General features: G+C 35.9%; 1 protein-coding gene across 5 annotated transcripts in view; it reads left to right on the top strand.

The window, feature by feature from the left end:
* The window catches only part of LOC149779287 (GATOR2 complex protein MIOS-like), a 131,320-nt gene that overhangs the window by 101,453 nt on the left and 15,928 nt on the right, over positions 1 to 13,939 (top strand). For all 5 annotated transcript variants that reach the window (XM_089939893.1, XM_089939896.1, XM_089939891.1 and 2 more), the window contains 3 exons: positions 1,128 to 1,266; positions 4,484 to 4,525; positions 11,441 to 11,612. In XM_089939893.1, coding sequence (XP_089796019.1) covers positions 1,128 to 1,266; positions 4,484 to 4,525; positions 11,441 to 11,612 — 353 coding nt within the window. The remainder of the gene's footprint in view (positions 1 to 1,127; positions 1,267 to 4,483; positions 4,526 to 11,440; positions 11,613 to 13,939) is intronic.

Raw genomic sequence — 13,939 nt, 5'->3', positions numbered from 1 at the left:
GCAGTTTGATAACAAAGTCATTGTTGCTTTAAGATTACAAGTTGCACTTAATTTCTGGACAATGTGGCCTCATATCTTTGCATACAAATTTACTGATAACTAATACCGATAACTGGGGGCCCCGAGTGGCCGAGTGGTCTAAAGCGATCTCCGTTACGGATCACTGCCATCTCACCTCTGTCTGCATGGGTTCGAGTCTAGGATTCGACCAATGTGGGTATGTGAGAAAGCTTGCCAGTAGCTTCTCGTGGGTCGGTGGTTCTTCCCGGGGTTTTCCCGGGTTCTTCCTCCACCATTAATACTGGCCACCATATATAGCCTATCATGTACTGAAAAATGGCGTTAAACCCTACAACAACAACAACGACAACAATACCGATAACTAACATGTTCAGACCATCTTAATCATTTTGCCAACATAACACACAGTAACAGCTACAAACTCTAACTGCAGATGAGCTTGCAACCTGCAACATTATTGTCTCAGCCCTCTCTCTCTCTTTCTCTCTCTCTCACTCGCTAATAACAAGTCTTTAAGAGTACTTTTATTTTTATTATAATTGGATTCTTGATTTGAGAGCAGAATGAAACAAAATTTGTACATTTATTTTGTACATTAATACCACAAACTGATTATTGTTTTTTTTCATACATTTTTTGTGTACCTTGAAATTAATAATTATTTTTTTGTGTATGAAACATTATGTGTACTGCATACAGTATTACAGCACTTCAAACTTATGGGGACTAGATAACCATACTTTGTTACATTTGCTTTGCACCTTTAAGATCCCTGATTTAACACTAGGTTCTGGCATATGCAGTGTCAGTGGTTTCCCGCAAGTGTTTCAGGACCAATTAATGGTGTCATTTAACCTTTTGAAAGTATTTTTATGAGGCAATGGAACTTGTAAATAGACTTAACATGTATAATTGACATGACATAAATAGACTTAACATGTACAATAGTCACAACATAGACTTCACATGTACAATAGACATGACATAACTAGACTTTACATGTACAATAGATGTTACATTGACTTCACACGTACAATATAGATCACATAAATAGAATCAAACTTTAAACTGACAGTCCCACCCAGATTTATTTTGTTTCTGTTCAGGTGCATCACAGGAAGGGGTGGAGTTGTTACAGAGCTATGTTGACATAACTAGTGACATTCAAACAGCTGCCTTGGCTGCAGTCTACTGCATGCCTAGTGAAATTACCAAGGATACCAGGGTCAGCACCTGGATTGAAAGGTACAACAAGAAATAAATTTCAGATGATTAGTTGTCATTTAAAATCAGAAGTTTTGTAAACATACTTTACAGCACTTATCTGAAATTCAGCAAGTCTTAGCTTGTTTGGAAATACAACACTTCTGTTGCCTTGTCACATTTTCATCAACTTTGTCTCAAAGTCTAGACCAGTGCTTCCCAAACATTTTTCGGCTGCCGCCCCCATGGTTATCTTCAGCACACCCCTACCTTACCACGCAACAAGCATTATTCAGCATTAGCGCCCCCTTGGTAATCCCACTGCCAGCAAGGAGGGAGGCAGTACTGTCCACTTTGGGAGCCACTGGTCTAGACTGAAGACATTTGATTGGTCAGTTTTAAATCACGCTTACATTTAAGTCACTGGGTTACACAAAACTGGTCTTAAGTTTAAGACAAGACTGGAGTTGTATCTTTGTGAAATCTAGACCATATCTTGCAACTGAAATACTTTTTTCTACTTGAAATGATTGGAGAATGAACTAAAATTAAAGTGTATACAGGTTGAGAAATTCAAGTACATTTAGAGTCATGTTGGATATTGTTACAGTCAATGATGATGATGATATGATGATATAATGGTGATGTGATTGGCAGCAATGATAATGTCAACAATATACTTTGTATTTATCATCACTGTTATCATTGCTGATATCATCATTACAATTGTCAGTGCAGGAGAACCTGTCTTGAAAGAGCACCCCATCTGCCAAACACTGAGAATAAGTGTTCTCATTAGCAAAGGTCTTTAAAGACAGGTTTTACTGTACAGTTGAACCTGTCTTAAAAGACCACCCCTCCTGCCAGGTCATGACACTATCAGTAAATCCACACATCAAGAATCTAGTCTCTGAGGTCAAGTGTTCTCATTTGCAGTGGTCTTCCAAGATAGGTTTTACTCTATTCATTAATTATCATTATCTATTTAAAGTCTTTTTCCTGATAAAAAACTTTAATATTTTTTTGAAATTGTAAAAATTAACATTGAAACCTGGCTAAACTTGACAAGACAGAAAAGTGTAGACATACTTTTGAACTTAATCCATTAGTGGAACTGATAACCAACATTGGATTCCTTCTGAATTATAGAAATCAAATCTTTTAAACTTTTGTGCTTGAATAATACAGAAAACTGTTGAGGATGTTTGAGAGATATTAAATTATGCCAACCACAGAAGCAAAACCCACCTTGAAAATAAGCTTTACATTTCCACGTTTTGAATTGTAAAGTAAGCCAGTCTCAAAATTTAGCCACATTCTATTTTTAATGCATTTGGTGTGTGCATATACTGTTTATATTATGTATTTAAGTTAGATCCAAGTTCAAGCTGCATGGACTCAGATCTTGAGTTGTATAATGCCCCACATATATGGATCAATGTAGTTTGTTAGGAGTAATCAGTAGAACAAACATCATATATTTTGATAATGGTTTTCTAACATATTGTGTGAAGCAGATTTTCTAAACTTGATGCAAACATTTTATAGTAACTGTAATATTATGTATCAATTAAGATTGAACTAACATTTAGACCCCAAGTAATTTTATAAGTATAAAGCAAATCTATGGAAATAGAATGCTAAATAAGTGCAGATGAAATGAAATGGAGAATGTTTGTTAACAAAATAATAAAATGATGAATGCATTTTGAAGAAAATGGAGAGCTGAAACACAGAATGCAGAACAATGGATAATAAATGAAAAGTGAACCTCATGTGAAAGCATTTATGAATGGATTTGAAAATCAGTTATTTTTCAAGCGGCATCTTTATTTCCTTTTGCATGATAATCCAGATTCAGATTCTCCTAATACATTCCTCAATTACATCTGTTTGAAGTAGAAGCCTCACTACCTCCTAAATTCAGCACACCAACAAAAAAAGGAGTCATATTTTCTACTTAGATTATATGGACAAAGAGCAATAACTCTTGCTCGTTACCTTGCTTTACTGCTTACAAATGGCATCTAGTTTAAAGTTTTCTGTGAACTGGCAATTTTTTGTTCGCATTGATTCCTGAAATCCATTTAAAGTTTGTTCAAATTTCATCCATCCATTAAGGATTTTTTATTTTTTTATATCATTATTCTGGAGATCCTGACTAAGGTTTTAGCTATACTGGTTTTTGAGTTTGATAATACAGAGAAATAAGTGTAGATTTTTTTCTGATCATGACCATTTTGTAGATACATTTGAAGAATATCTTAAATGTTGCCAGTTCTGAACCAATAACTATTTTCCCCCAAAAAAATAATTAAGATAAAGCTAAACTTGTGATGTGTGTCTCTCTTGACATTGTCTGAAATGGTTGAATGATTTTCTATCCTTGGTATCAGGTTTATGGTCATATTAATGAGTTTTGTTCAACCCTTCTGAGTCCTTAATGCAAAAAATACTGGATTTAAGATTAAATTATCACTTCAGCAAAGTATTCTTGTTGACACATGAAAAAGTTCAGATGTACTAAACTCTGTTCAAAATGTCAGATATATACACTGCCAGTAAAATAAAAAATAAGTTGAATTTACAAGGTCTGATTGAAATTTTAAAATTGTATTATCACTCTAAGTTCTGTATCACAAAGATAAACAAATCAGTTTCAAAATTATATGAGAAATGGGATATATTGAATAGAAGTAATTTTTTTTAACATCTGCTCTCTCCATTAATCTTGACCAAGCTACACATTTATGACAGAGAACAAAATAATCAAACATGCTCAAAAGAAAACAAAATAATCAATGGGTTTTTTTTACATATTATCTTCATGGTTTGCTGCCTTCCTATCCTTTCATTTTTTTAAATTTATGTTGTATTTTCTAGGCCTTGGGCAATAGTGGATGTGAATTTGATGCACTGGTTTTTATAAGTTACGATTTTAAAAAAATAGAAGTGTTTCTCAATATTCATTTTTTTGTAAATGGTGAGTCCAAGGCTTCACAGCTTTGGTACTGTACATTTCTGCAATAATTAAGAAAAAAAGAATTTTATACTGTATTTACAGGTATCTTGTAAAGATGTTGAAAATATTTTTGCTGCCAAATTTGGTATGTTATAGTTTCTTAGGATTATCCAAGATGGTTTTAACACTTAGCATTTGAAAAGAGTGAAATGACAAAAAAGTGTATTTATCAGTTCTTGGAAATTCTTTATGGCTAGTAGATCCTCTATCCTTTCATAGGGCTCTGTTTTCTTTCAGCTACAGAAATTTGCTGGACAGCTGGAGGCTTTGGCATCAGAGGTATTTGGCAAGATCAAGTAATACAGACAGATGCACCAACAGTTGTACCAACACAGTTATTGTGCTATTGCAAGAAAAAACATATGCACACAATCTTAAATCACACTTTCACGAATTTCTTGAATAAATAATCCTTCAGAAAAAGAAACTAACACCTTAACATGGCCCTGACATTACAGTCAGAATTTTAGGTAGATTATTAGTTATGTCTTGAGTTAAATCCAAAACTATTTCCTGTCATATTGACTAAATTGGTCTCCATTGACCATTTGTAAAGGTTTTATATATTGCATTACCTGGCAGGTGTCCAGTAACCATCTGTAAAGTCTTATAACCTGCATCTCCTAGAATTAACATAAAAGTATTCAAGTGAAGTAATTTTGCAAGTTTTAACATTTTAGTGTGTCCGTGTATGGTGGTGTATGTAATTTTGTAAACCAGTATATTTGAATGAAGGAACAATAAAAGGGTGGTTGTGATCAGAAAATTTGCACCAAAGACATTTGTGCAGCATTGGTTGGTACAAAAACTTTTTGGCAAAGATTTATATGAGAATAAGATGACGACAATGGGATTAGCACTATTGTCACTTACCTTAACAGCTGCGTATTAGGAAAAAAAACAGTTAATTAAAGTTAAATCAGATGCACAAACATTTGTTTATTTTTTTAAACAATTATTGATGGCTAAAACAAGCCACCTTTCTTTTTGAAGAAAAAGGCATAACAACAATTTTGGTCATCCTCCAGGGATAAAAACAGGTTTTGTTATATTAGAATCAGATTGAAAGTGAAGTGAGAGATGTCCATGTATGCCATGCTATTTACCTTTTAGATGAAACAATGTCATAAATAAACAGCATGTAAGTTTTTATTTAAAGCAAAATCCTTCAAGTTAGCAGGCTTTTATCCAAGTAGATTGGATAGTACTAAAATGTGCACCTGAAATCATTGGTCAGTTAATTGGTTTCTCTAGAGAATATTTATTTGAATGATAATCAAGCATCAAAGACTGTAAGTTCATGTGCAGTTCAATTTTTTGAAATTTATAGGTGTTGGAATGTAATTATTTTGGTGATTTATATTGTGCTGGGTTTCTGCACCAGACTGTAAACTTGGTGTTTCCTTTCTTCTGTTACAGAGATTTCAGCTTTAGACTGTATAAATTTGAATTGGTTCCTTCTGTGACAGAGATTTCAGCACCAGAGTGTGTAAATATGGATTGGTTCCTTTTGTTACAGAGATTTCAACTAGCCACAAATGGAATGTGTTCTGCAGGTCAATGCCCCTTTAAAGCATTTTGATTATCAATTTGACAATTGAGATTTGTAGAAAGGGAATTTTTACTCATTGAAATGGTGTAGTTACTTGAATGACAAGTAGTGTGTTGAATGCCTCTTGAATTGGCAATGATCTCAAACTTTCATTGGCAATTACCCAGTATAAGGCAATGCAGGTTCACTCTGACACATTACAGTTCTTTGTTTAAAGTGTTGGATAAGTGGGTATTTTATTCACAGTATTTTAAGAAATTCTCTGCAGTGATTGGTGTTGAAATGAATCATTTAAATTGATTTTATTATAGTGAACTACCATCTTTTTTGTAACAATGTTTTTTTATGATTTATTAACTGAGTTGTTTTCATGCCATTTTATTGGAAACTATAATAATGGAAGAAAATTATTTTATTTTTGGAAACAGAAAGCTTGAATGCTTGCAGAAATGTTTTGTTCACGATCCCCCTCCACCACACATGTCAGCTAAATATTTCTCAAAAAAGGTGGTGCAATTCCATTTGAGCATGAGCATACCATCAGAGAAATGTGTTACCCAATCGGTTATATGATGCCATGATAGAAACAGTGTTCTGGAGTTGTTTAAAGGTTTACTGTTTGTTTCTTCTAAACATACTTGACCCAGTCATAATACATTTCCTTATTGCCAAGATGGAATTCAGACAAGGGTGGTCTCCCCTCTATACAGAGATCGATTCCAGACTCCATCAGTTTATCAGTTACTACTTCTATTCCTGCCATGAAGTACTCTCTTTCTCGAGTCCCCACAAATAATGTATCCATTTTTGATACTGATTCTTTGGACTTATCTGTATTTTTATTGTAGATAAGTATTTCACACTCCTTTAGTCTATTGACAAATTCCGTAAGCATGTTGGCAAAATTGTAATTGCCTTCCCTAGGGTCCTCAGCTACAGTACTCAACCTTGTATATGAATTCTCTCAAACAATTGTCAGATTTTACATGTTGTTACATTTTGTTGATGTCAGGTTTTCAATGAAATGTTTTATATGCTAAGTGTCTTCTTCACAGTTAGTTTAATGCAGTGCTTGGCTGATTTTATCTGTGCCGTTGCTCTGCTCTCTGTATTCACAGTCAGAACATTAGGCAAGATTACAATGCCTCTAACTGACTGATAACAAACCACTTCATCTGTATATCAAAGGTATTGGGTACAAGCCAAGTTGTACACATTGCTTTTTAATGCTGTGTACTGGCCTGAGAATGAATGGGCAACCCTCATCGCCAACTGGCATGTCCTGTTCTTGTTTTAAAACTCAATAACCAACACCTGGCCATGACAGTTACAGCACCTGAATCAGATACTATGTTACATTTTCACTGTATACTTAATCCCAGGTTTAAGACATAGTACCAGTCATACAATTTTAGCATGATCTGACATGGTTCCCTAGCATATTAAGCATATCCAGCACCTAAATTGGTGAACTATCTCAAACTACACAGTACCAGACCCATACAGGCAGTTTGGCTCAGGATGTTCCATGACTGATCCTGGCTCCAGCTGGGCCCAGTAACAGTTATGGCAATACCCTATGTCTGGATCCCCTGCACCAGTTGCAGACAATACATGACAAACACCTGGAGATTACTGTCTTCCATCATGAAAAGAAATTTGGTTACTGTCCCGCATAGTCTGTTTTAGCTGCTCCATTGTCCTATCACTCACATGAGGGTCCTCTATGCTTATGAACTAAAAATCACTGTGGTAGTACCCATTTTTAACTTATTTTTGTAAGACTATTTTTGGATAATCTAATCATTGTCTAAACACTTTCATTCAGAACTCTGCTGTCACTTTTACTTGGGAGTCATCTCTCATATGGCTCATGTGCTAACAGCAGTTCAACACTCAGTGCCATAGCTGTGCCCATTAATCTTCACTTGGGGTGAAGAGATGCATTTCTCTTTACTACCCTGAAAAGAAAAGCAAAATCAGAAAGTCACTGATGGATTGCAACACCAAATTTTACAGGCACATCAGCTAAGAGCCATACCCTCCTTTTCATGGTGGGATTAAAGAAGAAAGACCCCTTAAATATTCCAGATGGGAAACATCTGTTCCACTTCTATTTTCTTGATTAGGACCCAGTTTCCACAGGCCATAGATGACTAAGTACTGGGGAAATAAGAACCAATTTTGTCCCAAATTCACTTCCTATCATAACTAAGTAGTAGATGATGCCATGCTTATGTTGCCTGTTTCTGACATCCTGTTGAGAAAAATTCAGCCCATGTCCATGGAATGGAAGATAAAACTGCACTTCTAACTCATGGGTTTAAACATTCTTTGTAAAGACTCTGTTCAGTGCCCTTTCCCAGTTATTCAGTACATATATCCCAAGATACCTATATGAAGCAGATCTTTGCAGCAAGAATCAACATTGTATTTTCAAAAGAACATTTGAGATAGTTTACTATGCAAACTTACTAGGATTTACTCCAAAATTTTCCCTGACCCCATGCACACTTTATATGATCATGGATTAAAATTTTCTCATTTGCTTCCTTCAGGAACCACATTCAGGATGGAGACACTGAGACTGGTTCTCAGAACTGTTCAGGAGGATGTTTTAGACAGCTTATACATGCCCATTCACATTTCTTTACAGAATTCTAATTTTTTACACTTGGACACTCTACCAGCTCAAGGCACTCCCATTTGGATCTAAATATCAGTTCCAGGGGCTTCATGAGAATTATGGATAGAGCAAACCACCTCTACATAGTGCTGTCAAAGTACATAGCATTCTACAGAAGCATTAGGCTGGTCAAGATGTTGTCACCTACTTAACTTTTGCTTTGCCTTAGATTCTTTGTCAACAAGGACAAGGACAACATCAGCTCTTCTCAGCATTTCATTCACTTGGGCTCAGTTCACAACCCTTTTGAACCAGATGTACTGCTCTTATGAAGATGTCTTGAAATAATCTCGATGGTGTGGAGTGGACCATTCACTGAAAGCATCAAATTGTAGGAATTTCATTGCCGCTTGGGTCTACTCAATGTGGAAGTAGATACCCTCAGTTTGGACAGCTTTTTCATGAGACCCCAGTAAAAGATCCTTCTATCCCAGTGGTGGCTCATCATTGCCTCTTTGACCAAATGATTTTAGCTTGGACTACATGAGGTCCCATCTTAGCAAATGTCCTGCATTCCTTCCAAGGAGTAAGTGGGGTCTGGCCTCCAGGGTATCACACATTAATCTTCTGGTCATGATGTCTGTGGTGCATGTCTTTCAGAAGGTACTATCTGAATAGGTCATTCTCATACTCTCCAGCAGTCTGCACTTACTTCAGAACGCAAGGGAAAAAAGTCCAAAGACATTGGCTTTCTATGTTGGGATATTTTCAGGTGCTGTATTTGTTAACAAATCCACATCCAAGTCGACCTCATCCCAGGGAGTTTGAATGTTTTCAAGTACTCTCATGTGCTGAAATAAATACACTTTGCCACCCCACCCCCAGATCCCCAAAGTCTTGCAAAAAAGTGATTGATTTGGATTGCCATCTAATCATGATTTCTCTCCTCTAGCGAGAAAATCATGGATCATCAATCTGTTGAAGTTAGCATTGGAAAATCCTAGAAAAATCCTGCTCTTCCCACTCCTGTGCAAACAGTCATAAATGCAGTTGCACCTACTAAGCCCAGAGATACTGAACCTGCATTCCTGGTGCAGAACCTGCTTCATAGCTGTGTAGTTACATTAAGCATGATCAATGAAATACCTTGACAGTCTGCTATTATTGTTCAGTTTTGCTTACGTCAACCCCTGTTTTAATTTCCCAAGGACAGGCTCCTGCTCATAGGGAATCAGGTTTTGTCTTGAAACCTCTTTTCTTCACCCCAAGGGCGTGTACAAGACCCTATATGGGATCATAAGAGGTACCTTAAGCGATCAGGAGAGGAAGATCTCTCTTGTTCATACCAGTCACAAAAAGGGACAATATATCAACTCAGTCTCTGTCATCCTGGATATGGTGATTAATTTGTTTTGCTTATAAGGAATTAACTGAAGACAAATGAATTTATTGTGCATGTTCGTTAATGGAAATAGGGCAGCTGCCACTAGCTTAGCTATTGAGCACAAATCCAACTGTGAGATGGAGGTCAGAGACCACATTCTCTGTCTTTATAAAAAGAAATAGTTTATGGAGTAAAATATATATCTTTGATTATACTTACCAGATCAAAATATGGGCATACCCTCCCAATCCCTTCCTACAGTTACATTCTGGGAAGATAATGCACATCTGACAAGTTAGTGGGATTTGATGCCAGGCAGAAGGACCATTCTTGCTTGGAAGCAGACAAAATTTTAGCACCACTGTTGCTAAAACAAGTCTGGAAGAGGTGAATTAGCAAGTCAGTGGATATATTCCTAATGTATTATAATCAGGTAAGTATTACGAAAAAGAATATATAATTCCAGAGCAGTCAGTCTCAGTCAACATTTCAATGGGAATGACATGCTTTTCATCAATGAGATGAGACTTTATGAATTATGCTGATTTAATAAACAATATTGCAACCACAGCAGCCATCTTGAAACTCTTCGAGTTTTCACCAGAAGACTTCTTGAGATATCCATTGTGGCCACATGGCAGCCATGTTGAAAATCTTGTTGTCATTACTTCTACAAAATGGAAAGTCATATCAGAATGGGTTTTCACCAGAAGACTTCTTATGATGTCTTGTTGGTCCAGAATGATAATCATGCCAATCTTGACATCCATTTCGTCTGCTACAGCAACTATTTTGAAAATCTTGTTATTGTTTTTGTCCTGTATAGCATCAGTCCGTATGAAGGACTGTTATATATATGTTTATTGTGTTTTTACTTTTGGTGCATGACTGTAGATTGCATATTAGTAATAAATAGGTGCTTATAAGTCTTAAAATCAATGTTAATACACCTGTTGACAAGTTGGGGTAATTTCCCATTGGATCATTGAGTCAGTAGGATTCTGTTGAGTTGTGAGGTATTGTAATATATGTCAGATGGAAGGTATTCTGGCGTAGATCGAGTAGGAAGATGATATGATGTAGAGCTATAGTGTTTATATAAGGCTAAGTGGTGGACACTTGATTCATTCCTATTTTCTTTTGTTCTTATTTTAATATCGGTCTGTGTTTCATGTTATTAGATAATATTTGTGAGGAAACCATTTGCTTGGATTTTTCATTGGAATTACAAAGTGCTCATTGACTGGACTAAATTATTATTCAGGGAATTTTGGGGAATTCATTCAAAGAAGTTTTGGACAATGCCATTGCGATACATCAGGACCGCTGGCACTTTGGCATATTCAAGGCTACTGGTATGTCAGTACATTCAGGACCCATAATTCATTCAAATTGTTTGATTCTTTTGGACTTGTGTAAATCTTTTTATGAATTATTTCGGATTTGATTCATATTGCTCTAAGTTGTTCTTAACTTTGCATTTTATAACTTAGAGAATTAAATTATTCAAGTTTTACACACAAAAAAATTGGTTTTGCTTCTTACTGTTACTTAGTTTAAGACCATAGAGGAATAGCAGGTTTTGCGTTTATATTCTGTTTGTTTATTGTTTCCTTCTTTACGCTGTTTCAGGTCAAAGTTTGATATTTTGCGCCACATACTAGATTCAAATATACGAGTTCCAACTCACGCATTTGTAAGCTGTAATTTCTGTGGCAAGTCAGTGGCTTGCAACATGACTCTTGCCAGCAAAGTGCGGCCATACATGATGTCAGGAGGGCATTCCACACAGACAAAACCAAGAGTAAGGAGAAGTTTATTTTATGGTATATGCACTACTTGTCATTGCATAATGTGCTGGCAGATCATTGTCTGTATTTTTTGTTCAAATGATTATTCCTAACAAACTGCATGAACTCAGATCTGCTGGTGCATTATGTGAGGAGAGATCTTTGTTTGAACAATTAGCAGTTGGACTATACTTATAAGCAGGAGCCATGGTTGCTCAGCAGTTTGCATGCCTGACTCAAAATGGTACTAGTTTAAATCCTACCATCAGACCAGCCTGGAACAGCTCCCGTGGTTTGGCCCTTGAGCAGGGCATTTCACTCTAATTGCCTTGGTACTAAATAACCTAATTGTGGTGTTGTGCCATAACGCACCAAACCAGAACTACTTATAAGCATGTATATACAGTATTCATAACAACTGCCTTTTTACAGTGCAGAAATATAGGACAGCGTTCTACAGATAATGTAATGCATTGTCTTCCTTAAGCAAGTATGGAATTTTGGGGGTACTTGTTCTATGTACGGCTTTCAGTGTTTGGAAAAAGACAGTTCTTGTATTAAAATATGAAATTTGTAAGATTATCATTCATTACTTTCAGCCTAATATTTATGGGTTTTTTCCTAGTTTACATTCAGATTTAAGGTCATTTACTTGATGATTGCCAAAAGGAGGAAGACCACATAATTGTCCTGAGACAAATAAAAGAATCCTAAAAATGTCTAATTGTTGGGCCGGCCTAACCAGAAGCATGACATAGTGTCACTGATTTTCTGTGTGTACAGGGTTTACCGGGTTCTTCCTTCACCATTAATACTGGCCGCCATGTATAGCCTATCGTGTGCTGAAAAATGGCATTAAATCCTACAACAACAACAACAACAACAACAAAAACTCTTTACTTGTGCACCCATCCACACCTTAGATTATGCTCATTGTTAAAGTTCATTACTTTCTTGTTAAATAAAAAGGTAAGCTCGACAAAAAAGGGATCTCTGTTTATAAAAACCTATGTCATCCATTTCCTGCATCATATGTAACGTATAATTACCCATGATTCTCCACTTTGAATAAAATAGCGGTGAAGACCCATAGGACCCAGACATAAATGAGCAGAGAAATCTAGGTAGTTTCTCTGCAATTGACAACAAAGTATCCCAGTAAAAAAAATCAGAGGCTACTAGTTACATCAAAAATCTCAAACACGCATGCTCTAGTGACCCTACTGTAAGCTCCTTAAAAGGCATGAATAAGCAAACACAAAACAATATTCGAAATCAGATAAAAAGAATTCCAAGTGGCAAACACTAGCCCATGATGGTAGAAAATAAATCATGCATATCAGTGGACATCATTTGACACAGGCTCTAGATATTAAATGCACACTTCTCTTTTCTAGATATAGGCAGAGTCCAGTATGAGAATCAATAGAATTACAAATGCGGCTGACACTTGTTACAATGACAGCATTCATCAAATTAAAAAAAATCTTGTATGATAAGGTTGGCAGTTTAAGGAATTATAAACTAACAGATGAATAAAAACAAGGTATTTTTATATAAAGCAGTATTCACATTAAGTACACAAAAGTAGAAATGAATAAATTACAATTTAATAAAATAACATTCCGTCTGATTTAATCATGGGGATATTTAAACTGTAACACTTAAATCCAAGTGTTGTCATGTGAAAAGTACAAAGTCAAATAAAACTGAACATTATACAATGTCAAAGCAGCCAACTTGTAAATCTTGTGTTTGCTAAATTGATGGTCAGTCCTGTTCCATTTAGACATACATGGTACTCAGGGGAGGCAGATTTTTAAAAATATATGCCAGGGTACTTTGATTTCACAGAGTTCATATTCAAATGATAAGAAAATTACAAATTGCATCTGTGGGTAAGTACCCCACTTTAAAAGTGCCTTCTCTGGGTCCCATGTATGTTTTATTGGAACAGCCCTCACATCAACATGGGGTTTTCACTAAAGGATTTCTTATGATGTCTAGTTGGTCCTTGTGGTGCTGATCTAAAACCCAGTATGGCAAGCATTTTAAGCGACATCAGAATCAGGTTGCAGCTACTTTTCCTAAACAGTTGGTCATACACGAAAATGGTGCTGATTCAGTATTCATTAAGGTTGCCATCTGGTAGATCCTAAATGGAAGTGGTGCCAGCCTGTCATTAGTATGGCCACCATAGCAGCCATCTTGAAAGTGCACTTATAGCTTCTTGTCCTAAACAAAAAGTGATATCAGCATGTGCTTTTCACCAGAAGTCCTCTTGCAGAGTCTAATTTGTCTTAAATGAAACTTATGCAGATCTCACATGCAGTATGGACAC

Source organism: Sinohyriopsis cumingii, chromosome 17, assembly GCF_028554795.1.
Source record: "Sinohyriopsis cumingii isolate HCF-2022 chromosome 17, ASM2855479v2, whole genome shotgun sequence".
Classification (NCBI taxonomy): Eukaryota; Metazoa; Mollusca; class Bivalvia; order Unionida; family Unionidae; genus Sinohyriopsis; species Sinohyriopsis cumingii.
This window is presented reverse-complemented; position numbering and strand designations above follow the sequence as displayed.